The 22,238-nt window shown below is 39.9% G+C and overlaps 1 protein-coding gene across 2 annotated transcripts; it reads right to left on the minus strand.

Moving 5' to 3' along the window:
• Positions 1-3,180: 3,180 nt before the first annotated feature.
• hspa14 (heat shock protein family A (Hsp70) member 14) lies at positions 3,181-22,197 on the minus strand. 2 transcript variants are annotated; one of them, XM_088348456.1, is made up of 14 exons: positions 22,080-22,197; positions 21,790-21,870; positions 19,193-19,275; positions 14,722-14,770; positions 14,558-14,663; positions 14,404-14,494; positions 12,707-12,811; positions 12,468-12,629; positions 12,240-12,395; positions 8,652-8,754; positions 8,370-8,585; positions 3,560-3,724; positions 3,403-3,470; positions 3,181-3,331 (listed from the first exon to the last, which is right to left on the minus strand). In XM_088348456.1, exons 1-14 carry the CDS (start codon positions 22,134-22,136, stop codon positions 3,253-3,255), a joined length of 1,521 nt encoding a protein of 506 aa, XP_088204582.1. In that variant the 5' UTR covers positions 22,137-22,197; the 3' UTR covers positions 3,181-3,252. The 2 variants fall into 2 exon arrangements, with proteins under 2 accessions (XP_088204582.1, XP_088204583.1); XM_088348457.1 differs by lacking the exon at positions 19,193-19,275 and having other exon boundaries at positions 22,080-22,141.
• Positions 22,198-22,238: the final 41 nt, after the last annotated feature.

The raw sequence follows: 22,238 nt of genomic DNA on the forward strand, positions 1-22,238 counted from the left end.
ATTTTAAAAAACTCATTATTCCCATTCTTCGAAGGTGATGCAGTGTGCAACTATTTACCACAAGAGGTCGTTATAGCTTAGAACGGTGCTTAAGCGTGAGCATTGGAAGGAAACACAGTACGTAAGCCCAAAGGATACCACTTGGCAAGAGTACAAAGCCTTTTTCTATATTTCTCAAGTGAGCAAGGATGAATTACAGCTAGGTGTCAAAAGATGGTTTCAATCCCTGCGTGGGACAACAAAAGCTAGCACGCTTGACACACCCGGGGCAGCTGAAAAGAGCTGATAGCTGGAGTTAATCAGAGTTCATGTATGCAGCTAACTTAGCTAGTAAAAGTACCTACTAAAAAGGCCTGTAAAACACAAGTTGATAAAACTTTAGAGCATGCACGCAAATGGCTAACATGAGTACCTAGAGAGTGAAAGAGAGGGGGTAAAATCAGATGATACCTGAATGATGAGGCTCAGTGACCATCACATGCAATGCTCAGCAGTTGAAGGTAAAGTAAGTAGCACTGAAGGACGAAGCAAGTTTTATTCACACGAAGCAACTAACAATAGCAGTGGGTAACTGTAGCCTGCAACCAAGCGGTTATCATTAATCGCCAGAGAAGGACTCACTGAAAGAACGAGCGCCGGATGCCTGAATTACAGGACTCATCAACCATCACATCCAATGCTCAACTGCGGAAGGTGACAAGGAAGGAAGAAGCAGTAACAGCGAACAATAATGGCGAGCAATAGCCTGCAGCCAAGTGCCTAACACGAGTGACTAAAGAAGGAAACAGACTAAAACATTTCAATGACCAGCAATAGAAGGCCGGTGACACCGAGGAGTAACGCATGAGTGGAAAAAATAATACCAGCGTATATAGCAAGCCATAGCCAAGAGCCAAATAGCTAACATTGACTAGAGAAGGAGACAATGGGGGGAAATGTGTCAGCTTTTTCAAACTGTAAACTACAAATTTTAAAACGGAAAAGTCTTGAACCAATGTGAATTAGATAGTACATGGGTTTTTGATCATTATTCTAATCGATGGTCTCATTAAATGAAATATTTCAACACCACTGGAGGGGTCACATACATATACTGGACTGTCTCTGAAAATTAGAATATTGTGATAAAGTTCTTTATTTTCTGTAATGCAATTAAAAAAACAAAAATGTCATACATTCTGGATTCATTACACATCAACTGAACTATTTCAAGCCTTTTATTATTTTAATATTACTGAATTTGGCCTACAGCTTAAGAAAACTCAAAAATCCTATCTCAAAATATTAGAATACTTCCTCAGACCAAGTAAAAAAATAATTTTATAACAGCAAAACTAAATCAAACATTTGAAAATGTCCATTGATGCACTCAGTACTTGGTTGGGAATCCTTTTGCACGGATTACTGCATCAATCCGGCGTGGCATGGAGGCAATCAGCCTGTGGCATTGCTGAGGTGTTATTGATGCCCAGGATGCTTCGATAGCGGCCTTCAGCTCATTTGCAGGTCTGGTGTCTTTCATCTTCTTCTTAACTATACCCCACAAATTCTCGATGGGGTTCAGGTCAGGGGAATTAGCAGGCCAATCAAGGACAGTGATGCCATGGTCAGTGCACCAGTTACTGGTGGTTTTGGCACTGTGGGCAGGTGCCAGATCATGCTGGAAAATGAAATCCTCATCTCCATAGAGCTTTTCAGCAGATGGAAGCATGTAGTGCTCTAAAATCTCTTGGTACACAGTTGCATTTACTTTGGACTTGATAAAACACAGTGGACCAACACCAGCAGCTGACATGGCTCCCCAAACCATTGCTGACTGTGGGAACTTCACACTGGATTTCAAGCAACTTGGATTTTGCTCCTCTCCAGCCTTTCTCCAGACTCTGGCGCCTTGACTTCCAAATGAAATGCAAAACTTGCTTTCGTCTGAAAAGAGGACTTTGGACCACTCTGCAACTGTCCAGTGCTTCTTCTCCATAGCCCAAGTCAGACGCTTCTTCCGTTGTCGAGTTCAGAAGTGGCTTGACCATGGGAATACGGCTATTGTAGCCCATTTCCCGGACACGTCTGTGAACTGTGGCTTTTGATACCTGGACTCCAGCATCAGCCCACTGTCTTTGAAGCGCCCCCAAATTCTGGAAGCGGCTCTTCTTCACAATTTTGTTAAGGCTGCGGTCATCTCTCTTGGTTGTGCAGCGTTTCCGGCCACATTTTTCCCTTCCAACAGACTTTTTGTGGATATGCTTTGAAACTGCACTCTGTGAACAGCCTGCTCTTTGAGAATTTTCTTTTTGTGTCTTATCCTCCTGATGGAGGGTATCAATGATGGTCCTCTGGACAGCAGTCAGATCAGCAGTGATTTAGTTTACTGAACCAAGCTGAGTGTTTTTAAGGCTCAGGAAACCCTCGCAAGGTGTTTCGAGTTAATTAGATGATTCAGGTGATTAGTTGAATAGCCTACTTGTATACTTTTTCATGATATTCTAATATTTTGAGATAGGATTTTTGAGTTTTCTTAAGCTGTAAGCCAAATTCAGCAATATTAAAATAATAAAAGGCTTTAAATAGTTCAGTTGATGTGTAATGAATCCAGAATGTATGACATTTTTGTTTTTTTAATTGCATTACAGAAAATAAAGAACTTTATCACAATATTCTAATTTTCTGAGACAGTCCAGTATATATACTGTATATATATATATATATATATATATATATATATATATATATATATATGACACTGGTGCTTTAAATACCGTCTTTTTCTGTAAAAAGGGATTTAAAATACTTTTATCCCCAAAACAAATAGACAGGATTGCAAATCCTTGTACAAAATTCATTTACATTTTTGCGATATGGAACTTCAAATTATGGCCGGAGGCCAACCATTAGCAACCCGCCTAAAAAAATATGTGACTTCTAGAAAAATAATTTGTATTTTAAACGTATTGTAAAGCTTTATTTTAAAAATCAAAATTGACCATTTCTCATATAAAGAAGTAACATTGTTGCTTTCCTATAAAATTGATCTGTTTTGAAGTAAATGTTGGGGCTAAAATACAAAAAGTAATGTGTATGTCTAGTAAGCAAAAAAAAAAAAGAGATTTTAGTCTGCTTGGTAAATTACACTCTAAAAAAAATTACTAGCTACTTCCCAGTATCAGTCATGAGCAGCCAAACTAGTACAAATACAGACGTTTATTGATATTCTTTAAAAAAAAAAAAAAACAAAAAAAAAACGTGAAGACATTTTCAAGACGCTGTTGCGATGTCGATGACCTCCGACCTCCCGCTACTCCTCTCAACACAGGACACATGGAGTGAACCGTCCCTATAATCAGAGAAATTCATTTTAGATTTTTTTTAATTTAAATTATAAAAAAGGAAGGGGGGGTGGCTTACTTTTTCATAGTGACCACTGTGTCAATGTTATGGAGCTCTTCTTTGGGCTCCAGGTCTCGTAATATAATCTGGACATACACAAAAATAATTTAAATCACTTATTTGTGTCAAAAGCAGAGTCTCTAACAAGAATAATAAAAAAAAAAAATCGGAATACTTTAGCAAGTTTTTCTGGTGGCTCGGAGTCAAATCGTTGATAAATCTCCAAGCAGAGCGAAGAGAGTTCCCCCTTTCCACCTAAAGTGTGATTTCTCCGTGCAGGGAGTGGAAGTCCAGACGGGAGCAGGACAGTAAAGGCCTCCAATCCCGATTCGTCCACCTCCTCATGCCGTTCACAAGTAAATCAAATAAAAATTAATTTGTATAGCACTTTTCAGGGTTCGTAGACTGAATTCAAACACGTTTTAAGGACTTCCAAAGCCAACTTTCCCATATATTCGTCTCGTTAAAAGAACGGGAGCCTAAACCTTAGTTTCAACCCTAACTGTAGCCCCAACCTTATTTAAGAACCCTAAAATCGGTTTCAAACCCGTACATGCAGCCAAAACCCTAACACTACTTGTAACATTAGCACTAACCCGCTTTCAAAAAGTCATCTATTTTGGAACACTACATTTTGTTTAAAACCCCAATATTAAGCTCAAACCTTATTTCCTGAACCCTAACCCTAGCCCTACACCTAACCGAAACCCTAACCCTGTTTCAAACCGTAAACCTAGCTTTAAACAAACTATGGAACCTCGTCTTCAGTTTAGATCCCTAATATGGACCCTACCAGCACCAGCTCGGTAGCCTAGATGGTAGGGCGCCCGCTCCGAGACTGGGAGGTCCCTGGTTCAAGCCTTGGCCGAGTCATACCTAAGACTTACAACATTGGTGCTCATTGCCTCCCTGCTTGGCGCTCGGCATTATCATCATCATTGCAGCCTCTGTCAAGCTCCTTTTGTTGTGCATGCAAGTATGTAAAATTCTTAGACACGCTTAAATAAACGTTTTATTTTTCGTCTTTTCAGGGTTTGGGTTGGTGTTAGGATTCCATTTGAAACAGTACTCTTACTTTCACTATTTTCTTTCTGGGATAAAAGAAAACCACGAGCAAGTGCGTGAAATCAGTCACCTGTCTAGCGTCATGCGCTCCGTAGCAGGAAAACAGAGGGTAAAAGATAATAAAAGCAGATACGTGTGGTGGGAAAATATATATATATATATATATATATATATATATATATAGGCTCTTTGAACTCAGTTGGGCATTGTAATCACATACTTAGGAGAAAATATTTAACTTGTAACTTTTTAGGGACACCTCAAACTATGCACCAAAAATAAAAATTGTAGTAAAGATACATCTTTAAATGAAATTGAAAAAAATTATAAACCAAATTCAAAATATAGAAAAATGGTGAATGGGAGAAAGTATTTGAGCGCATCTGACTAAGGACTACGTATTTACACGCACAACACAGGCTGCTTGACTGAGGGTTCAATGATGAATTCAGCCATAAGATGGCATTGGCAAGTAGAATATTTTGACTTTTAAGACACCACCATTAAAAGAAAATGATTAAAAATTTTGAATAAAAGAAGGAAAAAGAAAATACAAGTACAATACAAACAACAAAATGCAATTCCAAATGCTGATTAACACATTAAATGCACACAAAAAAGAAATTAAAAATGTAAACAAAACATTTAAAATACCCCTGAATATATTTCAATATACTGGACTGTCTCTGAAAATTAGAATATTGTGATAAAGTTCTTTATTTTCTGTAATGCAATTAAAAAAACAAAAATGTCATACATTCTGGATTCATTACACATCAACTGAACTATTTCAAGCCTTTTATTATTTGAATATTGCTGATTTTGGCTTACAGCTGAAAAAAACTCAAAAATCCTATCTCAAAATATTAGAATACTTCCTCAGACCAAGTAAAAAAATAATTTTATAACAGCAAAACTAAATCAAACATTTGAAAATGTCCATTGATGCACTCAGTACTTGGTTGGGAATCCTTTTGCACGGATTACTGCATCAATCCGGCGTGGCATGGAGGCAATCAGCCTGTGGCATTGCTGAGGTGTTATTGATGCCCAGGATGCTTCGATAGCGGCCTTCAGCTCATTTGCATTTGTAGGTCTGGTGTCTTTCATCTTCTTCTTAAAAATACCCCACAAATTCTCGATGGGGTTCAGGTCAGGGGAATTAGCAGGCCAATCAAGGACAGTGATGCCATGGTCAGTGCACCTGTTACTGGTGGTTTTGGCACTGTGGGCAGGTGCCAGATCATGCTGGAAAATGATATCCTCATCTCCATAGAGCTTTTCAGCAGATGGAAGCATGTAGTGCTCTAAAATCTCTTGGTACACAGTTGCATTTACTCTGGACTTGATGAAACACAGTGGACCAACACCAGCAGCTGACATGGCTCCCCAAACCATTGCTGACTGTGGGAACTTCACACTGGATTTCAAGCAACTTGGATTTTGCTCTTCTCCAGCCTTTCTCCAGACTCTGGCGCCTTGACTTCCAAATGAAATGCAAAACTTGCTTTCGTCTGAAAAGAGGACTTTGGACAACTCTGCAACTGTCCAGTGCTTCTTCTCCATAGCCCAAGTCAGACGCTCCTTCCGTTGTCTTGAGTTCAGAAGTGGCTTGACCATGGGAATACGGCTATTGTAGCCCATTTCCCGGACACGTCTGTGAACTGTGGCTTTTGATACCTGGACTCCAGCTTCAGCCCACTGTCTTTGAAGCTCCCTCAAATTCTGGAAGCGGCTCTTCTTCACAATTTTGTTAAGGCTGCGGTCATCTCTCTTGGTTGTGCAGCGTTTCCGGCCACATTTTTCCCTTCCAACAGACTTTTTGTGGATATGCTTTGAAACTGCACTCTGTGAACAGCCTGCTCTTTGAGAAATTTCTTTTTGTGTCTTACCCTCCTGATGGAGGGTATCAACGATGGTCCTCTGGACAGCAGTCAGATCAGCAGTGATTTAGTTTACTGAACCAAGCTGAGTGTTTTTAAGGCTCAGGAAACCCTCGCAAGGTGTTTCGAGTTAATTAGATGATTCAGGTGATTAGTTGAATAGCCTACTTGTATACTTTTTCATGATATTCTAATATTTTGAGATAGGATTTTTGAGTTTTCTTAAGCTGTAAGCCAAATTCAGCAATATTAAAATAATAAAAGGCTTGAAATAGTTCAGTTGATGTGTAATGAATCCAGAATGTATGACATTTTTGTTTTTTTAATTGCAATACAGAAAATAAAGAACTTTATCACAATATTCTAATTTTCTGAGACAGTCCAGTATATGTACAGTAAAAAGAAAATTCAATAAAGTTTTTTTTTTAAGAGAATTAGATAAGGAAAATTCGGTTAGGTTCACACTGCAGAGCTTAATGCTCACTTAGCATTTTTGGGGGTGGAATCCAATATTTTTGTGAGATTGTTCACATTTCAAACTAAATGTGACTTGTATGTCATGTCATGTGACTCCTATGCATCTCCTGTGCGATCGCCACAAGTGTCCCGCATTAGCAGAAGAGGACACGAGACGTCACACATAATGCATTCAGTGTTTACAGAGGTACACTCGGATGCTAACGGCATATTGATTTAGCAATTTTAAAGTTATCGTGCTAACAGAGTTGTCCACACAAATATTACCGTAAAATTCAAACTATAAGTGAGGAGTTTTTCCCGTATATATGTAATGTTGCGGCTAATTTAAGATTTTTTTTTAACGGCCTCCAAGGGCACCCGAGCGGTAAAGGTAAGAGTGAGACAAGTGGAATATATGTGTCGAGGAAGACGCAGATTTAATGTAACTTAGCGCATGACTAAAACTAACATGAACAGAACATCATCATGGAAAAGGTGTCAATCGAAAGGGGAAGGGCTAACAACCATATTGGGAATCGTTTTACGAGTCTGTTTATTTGTAACAGAAAATGTGGCAAAATGAACGGATTACAAGAAGCAACATCCAACAAAGCAGAAATGTTTAAGGCGGATCCCTATTTATCTGTTGGCATTATCGTGTGTTGGAGTAAATATTTTACACGGTTGGATTCTATTGATTGTCCTAGATGTAACAAAGCCATTTTTGCGGACATTCAAAGAAGTTGAGGATGGCCAGGGGTTGTAACGGTGAGTTACCTAGGCTTTAAAATCTTCGTGTATCTGGTTTCAGATTGTGACTATTATATTTTGAAATGGTCGTCATATCTTGAATTCCAAGAGTTTGGTAAGTAGTTTATGGTTATTAAATCCAAAACCAGCACGGAGGAGCAGTGGTTAGCGCATGTGTGGCACAGTTCATGTCTTGGGAACCTCCTGCGTGGGTTCAAATCCAGCTCCAGACTTCCTGTGCGGAGTTTGTATGTTCTCCCCGTGCTTGCGTGAGTTTCCTCCGGCCACTCCGGTTTCCTCCCACATTCCAAAAACATGCATTTCAGGTGAATTGGCCGGTCCAAATTGTCCCTAGGTGTGAATGAGCGAGTGAGTTGTCTGTCCCTGTGTGCCCTGCAATTGGCTGGCAACCAGTTCGGGGTGTCCCCTGCCCCCTGCCCGATGATTGCTGGGATGGGCTCCAGCACCCCCGCGACCCTACTGAGGATAAGCGGTGTAGCTAATGAGATGAGAAATCCAAAACCTCGCGTTCCCTCCATTGAATGCTCAATATTTTCATTTGCAGTAGTTTTCTACACTTCCTCCTGCCTCTCCACCTTGACCGTTCAGAGAATTTGCATTCCGAAAGATCGGACATGTATTGGATTTAGGACCACAAAAGGAAAGTGGCCTGGGTCTAGTGTGAAAAAAAAAAAAAAAGGATTTGTGCCATTCAGAAAGATCTTAATAGATCGGATACAGGTCCCATCTGTGCAAAAAAATATATATTTTCTGGCATGTGAACCTAGCCTTAGAAAACTGCTGTTTCGTCAATTTCAGCAACGATACCTTGACGAGGATGTCCGCGGCGGACACATCCATTTGGGCCGCTTCTTCGTAAGAGACAAGATGGTCCTTGCCCACTAATAAACTGGCTTGGAGGGCTGCGCCCACTGCAATGACTTCATCGGGTGGCGCTGAGCTCAAGAGCTCCACGTCAGGGAAAAGATCTCGAATCATCTGCTGCAAGCGAGGAATTCGCGCCGAACCGCCGCACAAAACCACCTGCCGGAAAAGTAAGAGCTCAGCTTTTACCTTATTAACAGGGGAGAAGGCTGAAGAGCATCATACCTTGTTTATATCACTGGTGGAGAGCTTAGTCTCTTCCAAGAGGCCTCTAATGGGCTGGATGCTCTTGTTGAAGAGGGAAGAGCAAAGGAGCTCAAATCGAGCCCTGAAAGGACAAACGACAGAAAGAAAAAAAATTGTAATTAAAAAAAAACAGAGTGATTAATCAATTTCACAAATTCACTGGCATCTAGCAATCACAACTAAAATGAATGGTTAGAGAAGGAAACAGGCAAAGATGCCTGAATCACAGGACTCAGCAGACACTGAAGGACAAAGCAAGCTTTATTTACACATAGTAACATGAGGCGCTAGAGACGGAAACAGTGGGGATGGAAAAAAACAATGACAAGTCAGATACCTGAATGATGACATCATGGTGGGATGATTACAAAAAAAAAAAAAGATTTTTGCTGTTTTTATTCTAAAATGAAGAATACAAAGAATTTTATATAATGTATACTAAAACTAGAGGCTTTTTATTAAAACCTGGTACATTTTCTGGATGGTTTTATGCAATAAAGGCTTCAGTGGAGGTCTTTATATTTATTCAAGAGCTAGCTGCAGCTAGCGAATATTTATAAATACACATTATGTAAAATCTGGATTAAAATACTTAACAGAATTTTTGTACCCGTTTTTTCTAATTCTCTTAATATTTTTTGCTTGGAGATATACATTGCAAATCAGTTATCCATAATATATATAATACAAAAATAAAATATTTTATAATTTGAAATATGAGATTATCTGTAGGAGCTGCTATGGTCCCTTTGGCAGCTAGCAGTTAACACAATTGAATCATGGTATTGCTCTTAAATTCAAAATAGCACTTTTTTTAGATACATGCTGTAGAATAATTTAAATATGTAGATCAGGGGTGTCTAACGTGGTGCCCCTAAGGAAAGCTGAGGTGCCTGCGGACCTGTCCTGAAAACAGCTCACCAGTGCTGAGTTATTGTAATTTTCTGGTAAATTTTTTTCCCCGTGGTTGACAGTCTATTTAACCCCACTTCCAATAACTAACCCGCTAATAACATAGTAACAGCATATTAATAGCATCAGAAGTTGCTTTTTTGCACTAATTAGTAACAAATAGAATAGAATATACCTTTATTATCATGGTTACAAAATGGGTTGAACATATTGTGACAACGAAATTGGACGTGGCACTCCAAGTTCACATTTTACTAAGAGAATGAAAAAAAAAAAAAATTAAAGATAAATTACACAATATTAACACAAAGTGTGGGCATGTAGAGGCAGAAGATATTTACATTGGGGGTTCACATACAGTGTTGGAATTGTATTAGTGCAATATGCGGTAGTGCAAAATAGGCAACATTGTGCAAAGTAAGCGTAGGCATGAATACAATTTTGCATCTGTATGAGATAGTGTGTTTGCAAGAGTTTCAGTTTTTTTGTGCAGTGTGTGTTAAGGGTGGTGATGGCTCTGGGGAAGAAACCGTCTCCAAGGCTGTTTGTTTTTGTTTTGTGTGACCTGTAGCGTCTGCCGGAAGGCAGCAGGTCAAAGAGGTGGTGGCCGGGGTGAGAAGAGTCCCTGATGATGTTTTTGGATCTGCTGAGGTAGCGAGAGCAGGCAATGTCCTCCAGACTGGGCAGAGAGCAACCAATGAGTCTCTAGGCTGTGTTGATGACCCTCTGAAGTGTTTTCCTGTCTGCTACTGTGCACCCAGCATGCCACACTGTAATGCAGTATGTCAGAATGCTCTCCACTGTAGCTCTGTAGAAGCACCTACTGTTTCAGATGATTTTTCCTGAGCACTCTCAGGAAATTGAGTCGCTGCTGGGCCTTTCCTACAACCGCTCTGGTGTTTGCAGACCGGGAGAGGTCCTTGGAGATGTGCACACCCAGGAATTTGAAAGAGTGGACTCTCTACACAGTCTCCGTTTACGAGTGGTGCTGGGTTCCTGCCTTTCCTCCTGAAGTCCAGTATGAGTTCTTTTGTTTTTGTGGTGTTCAGTATGAGGTGTTTTTTTCGAACACCACGTTGTCAGAGTCGCTACCTCATCCCTGTACGCCGCCTCGTCCCCTTCAGAGATGAGGCCGACCATGGTGGTATCGCCGGCGTAATTAACAATTGTGTTTGTGAGGTGGGTCGGTGAGCAGTCGGAGGTGTAGAGGGTGAAAAGCAGTGGGCTCAGTACACATCCTTGGGGGGAGCCACTGCTCAGTGTTAGGGTGTGCGAGACGTGGTTGCAGAGTTTCACGGACTGTGGGCAGTTTGAGAGGAAGTCCATTATCCAGTAGCAGATGGAGGAAGAGAGTCCTAGGTGAGAGAGTTTCTCCACCAGGATCATGATATTAAAGGCTGAGCTGAAGTCCAGAAAGAGCATTCTGACATAGCTCACCGTTGGTCCAGGTGGCTCAGCGCGGTGTGAGGTGCGGTGTTTATGGCGTTGTCAGTGGAGCGGTTTACCCTGTAGGCAAACTGGTGGGGGTCCAGTGTGGGTGGCCGGGAGTCGTTGATGTGATGGGACACCAAGCTCTCAAAGCACTTCATGACCACAGACGCAAGTGCGACAGGCCTGTAGTTGTTGAGGCTTTCCACTGCTGACCTCTTTGGGATGGGAATGATGGTGGAGGTTTTGAAGCAGGGTGGGACAGTAGCCTGTGACAGGGACTGGTTGAAGATGGTGGTGAAGACCCCAGCCAGCAGATCAGCACAGTCCCAGAGTACCCTCCCTGGTACTCCATCTGAGCCAGATGCCTTCCTGGGGTTTACAGTTTTCAGCAGACACCTTACTTCATGCTCCTGAAGTGTCAGTGTGTTGCTGCTGGTTGTTGGTGGGTGTGGTGTGATTGTTCGTGGCCTTCCAGCTTTGAAGCGGGCAAAGAACTGGTTAAGATCCACAGCTAGTGAAGCATCAGCCCCAACAGTTGCCAGCTTGTTGCCTCTGAAGTTTGTGATGTGTTGTAGACCCTGCCACATCCTCCTCGAGTCATTTCCAGCGAAGAGGTGCTCGATTCTCCTCATGTAGGCTGCCTGCATCCTTAATGCCTCTCTTCAGGTCAGCCTGGCCGTGCTGTAAAGAGCCTTGTCTCCAGACCTGAAGGCGGTGTTGCGGTGTTTGAGGAGGGTGCGCATCCCGCTGGACATCCAGGGTTTTTGGTTTGGGTAGACCTTGATTTTTTATATACAAATTTTATATATAGATAGTAGCTCTCAGCTTTAAAAAGTTTGGAAATAGTAAAGATTAATAAACACTGGTAATAAAAATAGATTTTTAAATATTGTCTGTATCTTTAAGCAGCACTTTGATGGCAGACACTTGTACACCATTTAGTACATAGCAATCTTTCCCTTTTTGACTTGATATTTGTTGTCAATGTTTTCAGACTTTTCCTTATCACCAACTTTCTTATCGGCAAAAAAACCACACTTGATCAAAATAAAATGAGGGGTGGTCCTTCACGAGTGACTGAGGAGGACTAAGAGATCGAGCAAGGGAGAAGAATGAGGACGTCGCACAACCATGGGCAACAGAGTACTATGCATGTCTGACGTACCCCTGTGTTCATTTTTTTTGTCCACATATACACAGTATTTTTTTTTTGTGCACTCTAACCTGGAAACATTGCAGTCAAAGTCAACGCCGTCATGCAGAGAGTCCACAAAACAATTTGCCGACCCCAGTGCTGAAAGTGAATGTTTAGCCATGTCGGCGCCGTTCATCAACTTCAGCATGGCGCGAACGTTGCCCGTCACGTCATGTTTGAAAGTGCTGAGAAACAAATACCTTTAAAGAATTTATTTTTTTTAAATGAAGTTGACCAAGTGGAAAACAATGAGGTACCGTTTGAACTCTGTGGCGAGATGCTGAGCCAAAGCTTGTGTGAAACTTTCTCCACCGATGCTGTGGTCGGTGAGCGTGTTCAGGACACGAAACATTCCTCCGTGCACTTGCAGCGCAGTCACACTCAGAGAGGTCCCGCCCAGTTTGTAGACCAGAACATGGCTTCCCCAAAACAAAAAAAAAAAACAATATCCTCAAAGCATTTGTACACCATGCTAATATACAATCAGAGCAATTACCTCTTCGAAGCTGTACAGTCCTGTCCGATATCGTACGCCAAAAGAGCAGCGGCCGGCTCGTGGATCAACCTGAGAACGTTGAACCCGGCAGCTTCGGCTGCCTCCCTGCATCGCATAAAAGTCTATTATGCTTGGAGGACAATCAGCATAATTTTGGCAGGCCTATTACCTATCCATTTTGTAAGTAGTTTTATGTTTTTAATCATTTAGGTCGGATTAGTGCCACGTCAAATCTTGTTGTAGACAATATACGCTACGTTGTTATTAACGACAATAAAGACACTTCTATTCAATTCTGCTTGGATGACAATTTTTTTTTAATGAAAGCAAAAACATAGTAACAAAGATGATACCATGTATTCTTGTAATTTGTTTCACCTACTTTATTATCTTTATATCACTTTATTCTCAATTTTGGGCAATGTTTCTTCTATTGTCGTTGCACCATTTTCTGGAGAGCATAAAATTTAGGCCAGTCTAGCCGGCCAATATATATATATATATATATATATATATATTTTTTTTTTTTAAATAATTTATTCTGACTTTTGCGCAATGTTGCCGCCAATGTCATACAGCTACATAAAATTTAGGCTAATTTATTAATTATCCATCCCATTTTCTTGTCAAGTTTTTGTAATAATTTATGTTTTATAACAACACATTTATTGTGGCATGTTTATTTACTGTCTACTTGACACTACTAGTACACCCTAACCCTATGCTCAAATGAAAAAATATAGTAGTTACATAGTAATAAGTATGATGCCATGTTGATCCTTCTCTGTGTACTTTATTTGATTATAATTTCATTATTACTTTATTCTTTATTTACCTTGTAAATATTTCTGACCATCTATCTTGACATTTTATCTTGTTTTTTTCTTGTTTGTCTTTATTAGGTGCTTATCTTGCTTACCCTGGAGTGGCATAAAGTCTATTCTATTTGTTCTTTTGCATTATTACCAGGGACAGACAACTCGCTCGCTCATTCACACCTAGGGACAATTTGGACCGGCCAATCCACCTGAAATGCATGTCTTTGGAATGTGGGAGGAAACCGGAGTGCCCGGAGGAAAACCACGCAAGCACAGGGAGAACATACAAACTCCGCACAGTAAGTCCGGTAGCTGGATTTGAACCCACACAGGAGGTTCCCAAGACCTTAGAACTGTGCCGCACACGCGCTAACCACTGCGCCACCGTGCTGCCCGCAATAGACATGATGCCATGTATTTTCAATTTTTTTTTCTGATGGCCGTCATAGTGTATTTATAATACTTTATTCTTACTTATGCACAATATTTATACTAATGTAATTTTACTATTTTTTATTGTGCATACATTTTAAGCCAGTCTCTTATCAAGTGATCCCTCATTTCATCGCAAGTTTATCCTGGAGTACGTCAAATCTCATTGTAAAAAAATTTCAGTAGGTTGTGACCAATGATCCCAATCCTAGCACCATCAGATGGGGATATTGTAATAACGGTAATGACACAGTAATAACATAGGTAAGCATGATGCCATGTATTATTCTTTTTCAGTCACTTCGCAGGGAAGAGTCAAAACCCTCTCACATGCACCAGTTCACCCACTAAGATGCTTGAATAAAATAAAAAATAAAAAAGAATCGTAATAACATAGTGGTAACATAAGAATAACATTTACAAACACGTTCCACAAATGCAACTTACCTCAAGGCACGCTTCTGAGGGTGCCCAAACTCGAAAGGAACAGTGATGACAGCGTCCGTCACATCAGAGCCCAGAGCTGATTGTGCAGTTTCTAGCAAGAAAAAAATAAGTAAATACATGTATACTTTGATTTGCAAAAGAGAATGCATGTTACCCTTCATCTTGTGAAATATGAGTTTGGCCACATCCTCCGGAGCCACGTACTTGGAGGGTTCTCCTGCTGTGATCTCGTAATGCGGTTTCCCTGATCGGTTAACGATCTAGGTACAAAATTGAACGTTTCAAATAACAACAAGTAAATAAGTAAATATTCCTCACCTGACACTTGGTATGTGACTTGTGAGCTTGCGTCTCTGCATCATCAAAGCTGATCATTGAGAAACAATAACAGAATACAGTGAAATTGGTAGTTAGGAGTGCACATTTTCAAAGAAACATTAGATTTGAAAAAAATATATATTTGGGATGCACGGTAACTGATGGGGGTTGGTCATCTAATAACTCCCAACGAGATGTTGCAACACATCAGCTGAGTTAGCCGAGGGGGCTGGGAATCCCCTCTTCTGTATCAATCTCTCGAAAGAGTCAAAAATGTGAATGTGTTCTAGGGGATAATATATATATATATATATACACATACAGTGGGACCTCGCTACTTCGTGGTTCCACGGGTTCAGAGCTTCGCAGGTCTAAAAAAATAATAATAATAAAATAAATTATTAAAAAAAAAAATATATATATATATATATATATCTATATATACACATACTGGACTGTCTCAGAAAATTAGAATATTGTGATAAAGTTCTTTATTTTCTGTAATGCAATTAAAAAAACAAAAATGTCATACATTCTGGATTCATTACACATCAACTGAACTATTTCAAGCCTTTTATTATTTTAATATTGCTGAATTTGGCTTACAGCTTAAGAAAACTCAAAAATTCTATCTCAAAATATTAGAATATCATGAAAAAGTATACAAGTAGGCTATTCAACTAATCACCTAAATCATCTAATTAACTCGAAACACCTTGCGAGGGTTTCCTGAGCCTTGAAAACACTCAGCTTGGTTCAGTAAACTAAATCACAAGTATGGGGAAGACTGCTGTCCATAGGACCATCATTGATACCCTCCTGATGGAGGGTAAGACACAAAAGGAAAATTCTCAAAGAGCAGGCTGTTCACAGAGTGCAGTTTCAAAGCATATCCACAAAAAGTCTGTTGGAAGGGAAAAATGTGGCCGGAAACGCTGCACAACCAAGAGAGATGACCGCAGCCCTAACAAAATTGTGACGAAGAGCCGCTTCCAGAATTTGGGGGAGCTTCAAAGACAGTGGGCTGAAGCTGGAGTCCAGGTATCAAAAGCCACAGTTCACAGACGTGTCCGGGAAATGGGCTACAATAGCCGTATTCCCATGGTCAAGCCACTTCTGAACTCAAGACAACGGAAGAAGCGTCTGACTTGGGCTATGGAGAAGAAGCACTGGACAGTTGCAGAGTGGTCCAAAGTCCTCTTTTCAGACGAAAGCAAGTTTTGAATTTCATTTGGGAGTCAAGGTGCCAGAGTCTGGAGAAAGGCTGGAGAGGAGCAAAATCCAAGTTGCTTGAAATCCAGTGTGAAGTTCCCACAGTCAGCAATGGTTTGGGGAGCCATGTCAGCTGCTGGTGTTGGTCCACTGTGTTTCATCAAGTCCAGAGTAAATGCAACTGTGTACCAAGAGATTTTAGAGCACTACATGCTTCCATCTGCTGAAAAGCTCTATGGAGATGAGGATTTCATTTTCCAGCATGATCTGGCACCTGCTCACAGTGCCAAAACCACCAGTAACTGGTGCACTGACCATGGCATCACTAACCTTGATTGGCCTGCTAATTCCCCTGACCTGAACCCCATCGAGAATTTGTGGGGTATAGTTAAGAAGAAGATGAAAGACACCAGACCTACAAATGCAAATGAGCTGAAGGCCGCTATCGAAGCATCCTGGGCATCAATAACACCTCAGCAATGCCACAGGCTGATTGCCTTCATGCCACGCCGGATTGATGCAGTAATCCGTGCAAAAGGATTCCCAACCAAGTACTGAGTGCATCAATGGACATTTTCAAATGTTTGATTTAGTTTTGCTGTTATAAAATTTTTTTTTTTTACTTGGTCTGAGGAAGTATTCTAATATTTTGAGATAGGATTTTTGAGTTTTTTTCAGCTGTAAGCCAAAATCAGCAATATTCAAATAATAAAAGGCTTGAAATAGTTCAGTTGATGTGTAATGAATCCAGAATGTATGACATTTTTGTTTTTTTAATTGCATTACAGAAAATAAAGAACTTTATCACAATATTCTAATTTTCTGAGACAGTCCAGTATATATATATATATATATATATATATTTGTTTTGTTTTTTTAAGCATTTTTGAAGGGGCGTCGCTACTTCGTGGTTGCACATTCGCGGGTTCAGAGCTTCGCAGGTCTAAAAAATAATAATAATGGAATATATTCAAAAAAAAAAAAAAAATTTTTTTTAAAGCATTTTTGAAGGGGCGTCGCTACTTCGCAGATGGTTTTGGTCCCCATTAACCGGGTCTAAAAAAATAATAATAATATTATATATATATATATATATATATATACACACATTTTTTTTAAGGTGCGCCGCTACTTCGCGGATTTTCACTTATCGTGGGCGGTTTTGGTCCCCATTAACCACGATAACAGAAGTCCCACTGTGTGTGTGTATACACACACACACACACACACACACACACACACACAGAGAGAGAGAAGGGATTTCGCGGATTTTCACTTTTCGCGGGTGGTTTTGGTCCCCATTACCGGGTTTAAATAATAATAATAATAATAAAATAATTAAAAATAAAAATTAAAAAAAAAATTCTCAGGCATTTTTGAAGGGGCGTCGCTACTTCGCGGATTTTCACGGGTGGTTTTGGTCCCCATTAACCGCGATAACCGAGGGATTACTGTGTATATATATATATATATATATATATATATATATATATATATATACATATATACATACTGGACTGTCTCAGAAAATTAGAATATTGTGATAAACTTCTTTATTTTCTGTAATGCAATTAAAAAAACAAAAATGTCATACATTCTGGATTCATTACACATCAACTGAACTATTTCAAGCCTTTGATTATTTGAATATTGCTGATTTTGGCTTACAGCTGAAAAAAACTCAAAAATCCTATCTCAAAATATTAGAATACTTCCTCAGACCAAGTAAAAAAATAATTTTATAACAGCAAAACTAAATCAAACATTTGAAAATGTCCATTGATGCACTCAGTACTTGGTTGGGAATCCTTTTACACGGATTACTGCATCAATCCGGCGTGGCATGGAGGCAATCAGCCTGTGGCATTGCTGAGGTGTTATTGATGCCCAGGATGCTTCGATAGCGGCCTTCAGCTCATTTGCATTTGTAGGTCTGGTGTCTTTCATCTTCTTCTTAACTATACCCCACAAATTCTCGATGGGGTTCAGGTCAGGGGAATTAGCAGGCCAATCAAGGACAGTGATGCCATGGTCAGTGCACCAGTTACTGGTGGTTTTGGCACTGTGGGCAGGTGCCAGATCATGCTGGAAAATGAAATCCTCATCTCCATAGAGCTTTTCAGCAGATGGAAGCATGTAGTGCTCTAAAATCTCTTGGTACACAGTTGCATTTACTCTGGACTTGATGAAACACAGTGGACCAACACCAGCAGCTGACACGGCTCCCCAAACCATTGCTGACTGTGGGAACATCACACTGGATTTCAAGCAACTTGGCATTTGCTCCTCTCCAGCCTTTCTCCAGACTCTGGCGCCTTGACTTCCAAATGAAATGCAAAACTTGCTTTTGTCTGAAAAGAGGACTTTGGACCACTCTGCAACTGTCCAGTGCTTCTTCTCCATAGCCCAAGTCAGACGCTTCTTCCGTTGTCTTGAGTTCAGAAGTGGCTTGACCATGGGAATACGGCTATTGTAGCCCATTTCCCGGACACGTCTGTGAACTGTGGCTTTTGATACCTGGACTCCAGCTTCAGCCCACCGTCTTTGAAGCTCCCCCAAATTCTGGAAGCGGCTCTTCTTCACAATTTTGTTAAGGCTGCGGTCATCCCTCTTGGTTGTGCAGCGTTTCCGGCCACATTTTTCCCTTCAAACGGACTTTTTGTGGATATGCTTTGAAACTGCACTCTGTGAACAGCCTGCTCTTTGAGAAATTTCTTTTTGTGTCTTACCCTCCTGATGGAGGGTATCAATGATGGTCCTCTGGACAGCAGTCAGATCAGCAGTGATTTAGTTTACTGAACTGAGTGTTTTTAAGGCTCAGGAAACCCTCGCAAGGTGTTTCGAGTTAATTAGATGATTCAGGTGATTAGTTGAATAGCCTACTTGTATACTTTTTCATGATATTCTAATATTTTGAGATAGGATTTTTGAGTTTTCTTAAGCTGTAAACCAAATTCAGCAATATTAAAATAATAAAAGGCTTGAAATAGTTCAGTTGATGTGTAATGAATCCAGAATGTATGACATTTTTGTTTTTTTAATTGCATTACAGAAAATAAAGAAGTTTATCACAATATTCTAATTTTCTGAGACAGTCCAGTATATATATTTAGGCTCCGTAAGATACCCTAAATCTAAAGCTTTACATTAAAAGATACATATTAGAACAGATCAGAAAAACACATTTGTCCATCCCCCGAAAAAACACTGTAGCTTTCATTCATAAGACTATAAATAAAAAAATTTTTGTCATGGTCACCTTCTACCCAGCACCTGCTTGACTTTGTCAACCGTGTTGGCAGCATTGCGAACCTTCCCTTGCTTTGCTGCAATCCCTACAAGCTGAAAAGCAAAAATAAATTTAACAGCTTGGAGTTCAAGGCAGCACGACGGCGCAGTGGTTAGCGCTTGTGCGACACAGTTCATGTCATGGGAACCTGTCGTGGGTTCAAATCCAGCTCCAGACTTCCTGTGCGGAGTTTGTATGTTCTCCCCGTGCTTGCGTGGGTTTCCTCCGGGCACTCCGGTTTCCTCCCACGTTCCAAAAACATGCATTTCAGGTGAATTGGCCGGTCCAAATTGTCCCTAGGTGTGAATGAGCGAATGAGTTGTCTGTCCCTGTGTGCCCTGCGATTGGTTGGCAACCAGTTCAGGGTGTCCCCTGCCCACTGCCCGATGATTGCTGGGATGGGCTCCAGCACCCCCGCGACCCTACTGAGGATAAGCGGTGTAGCTAATGATGAGATGATGAGCTTGGAGTTCATTAAAACGTACAGTGTGTATTATTTTGCACCTCCTAGTGCAGGGGTCCAGAACCTTTCTGACTCAAATCCAGAGCCATAAAAGCAATATAATTAGATTTTCCTTTTTGAAAAAGGACAAAGAATTTTTCAGTGCATTTTTATTCCACTGTGTGCCGCTGCATGATTTGATAAAATTATGAAATAATTATAATACCATAGCCTGTGTCCCTAATCAACAAATATACAACTAAAAACGTATCTCCCTCCCACAGTTACATGAGATCGTTGAGGACCTTGTTTTTTTCCGTAAATAATGGTTTCAAATCAAAGTGAAAGCAGAGATTTTTTGTAAAAAATGTCACAAAAAAATGCGAATTAAAATTCCTCGGATAGAATTCCTTTCAGCCCAGAGAGCCCGAGTAAGAATGAGGGGAGCGTGCCGTTTGTGCATAGCTCTGCCCATCGCTGGTGATCACCCAATCAAATTGCGCTGTGTGCTTGGCTTGCATTTTCGGGTGTTTACAGTTTGTTCTGTGGGTTTTATCATAAAGTATCAACTGTAAACATATGTTATTTATTGAACTTTCCTATTAAAGATTCCTCACTGACGTAAAGCCAAGATGGCGTCTGATGGTGTGACACCTTGACGGTTAACTGTAGTAGAGAGGGTGCCCTTTATCTACTTAACCAAACAGCATGTAGCATCACCATTGCTTTGGTTATGCACGCACAAACTCAAATGAGTATATTACACTTGGATCTCTACAGAAGAAATTTGAATGAGTCATTTAATCTTTGAGTTATATGTACTCATGAAGAGAGTCATATGTATTATGCAGGGTTCCTACAAGTTAAATTCAAGACTTAATACGTTTTAATGACTTTTGAAATCCAATCCAAGACCAACAAACACAATATTCTATATATATTTACATCGTGCCTCGTACACAATACCTGGCACAGCTTTTAGCATTGGCGAAACACATTCATCAAACAGCCAATTCCCATTAACTGTACCCTTTCCCACGGTCCAAAGTAAATGTCTCCAATTATGATATGGGTAGCCATAAGACATGCGTCTGCTCTAAAAGGCCCGACTACTACCCCTAATAGAAATAATTAAAACTCGAAAGGCTTGAAATAAAAATTGGTCACTTTGAGTCTCTGCAGTTTGTATTTATTCTTCCTTGTGTTTCTTTGCACTAATTTTCAGTTACACGGCGAAATAGAGCGCCATGTCGTGGACAAATACAATGATTACAAACAGGTAAGGGAGGACTATTCAATATATTTTTTATTTACAGCATTCAAGAGCAATGGAATTGTTTACTAACGTTTTTATTGTTTTATGGCTGTGATTTTCAACCAGTGCCGCGACACGCTAGTGTGCCGTGAGAGATCGTCAGGTGTGCCGGGAGAAATTATCCAATGTTACGTTTTAAAATTTCATAAGACATTTATGAATCATTTTCAGCAAATATTTTGTCATTGTCAAGTGTCTGTGGTGTAAAAACTGGGGGTATTATAAATTATATTGTAATTAAACATACTGTTCAGTGTCCTTTTATAACCTTTTTGGTTAGTGGTGAGCCGCAAAATTTTTACAATGTAAAAAAACATACCCTGGCTCAAAAAAGGTTGAAAAACACTGCTTTATGGAACAAAACACATATACACTTCCATTCACAAATTCCACTGCAATGTTGCATTAATATTGTAACCAAACTGAACAAAAATACAAATTACAAGAAAATAAAAATAAAACAATAATGCCAAGGGGGAAACAAACAAGTAACATAACTACCAAATGTTAACAAACATTATGGTAGTTTGCAATGTCCTCGTGGTTGGGGGAAAGCTTTCTGGACATAGTGTATAGTTAAATTCACTTTGAAAGGCCCGTGAGTATGCAATTGTGAATGTATATTTTTTGGCTTTAATGATACCAAAATTTAAAATTAAGATTTGCGAACAGTTTATTTTAAAAAATGTTCATAGAGAAATTCTCGACTCCATAATTGAATATGAATATATGCATTACTCATGATCCAAAAAGAGTAGGGAAAGCATTTTAAAATAAATTTTGCCCAATTAAAAACGAGTTTAATTGTACCTGCTCATTTTCTCGAAAAGCAACAACCGCAGGCGTCACTCTGTCTCCTGCATCGTTGGCGATGACGTCAGCGCGACCATCCTACAAACGTAATAAAACCAAAGTTGTAATAATCCTATCTAAACGAATACGTATAAAACCACAAAGAAATTTGACAAGTGATATAGCTTTCAAATTGGTTAGCATGTAAGCAAGTATCTTAAAAAAACACAGCTTCAATTTGTAAACACACCGCGGAAACACAGAACTGAAAAATCACAAGAAATGAATATTAGCTAGAAAAAACTAACTTTATAAACCGCAACGCACGCGCACGTGTAACCAAAGTGGACGCCGATAGCAGCCATGCTCGTTTACTTGTAACCGGCGTCACGTGGACGTGAGGAACGCAAACTACATCCGGGTAAGGATTTTCAGAATTAAAGCACTTGTCATGTCTACGAAAGAAA

Source organism: Urocampus carinirostris, chromosome 11 (genome assembly GCF_059441175.1).
Source record: "Urocampus carinirostris isolate Australia breed hairy pipefish chromosome 11, RoL_Ucar_1.0, whole genome shotgun sequence".
NCBI classification, from domain to species: domain Eukaryota; kingdom Metazoa; phylum Chordata; class Actinopteri; order Syngnathiformes; family Syngnathidae; genus Urocampus; species Urocampus carinirostris.

Coding starts and splice junctions, on each gene's coding strand:
- hspa14 (XM_088348456.1), bottom strand. CDS start 22,136: ATGGCTGCTATCGGCGTCCACTTTGGTTACACGTGCGCGTGCGTTGCG. Junction 14,771..19,192: donor AAGCAGGTGCTGGGTAGAAG/GTGACCATGACA, acceptor CTCAATGATCAG/CTTTGATGATGCAGAGACGC. Junction 8,755..12,239: donor TTTGACTGCAATGTTTCCAG/GTTAGAGTGCAC, acceptor TTGTCCTTTCAG/GGCTCGATTTGAGCTCCTTT.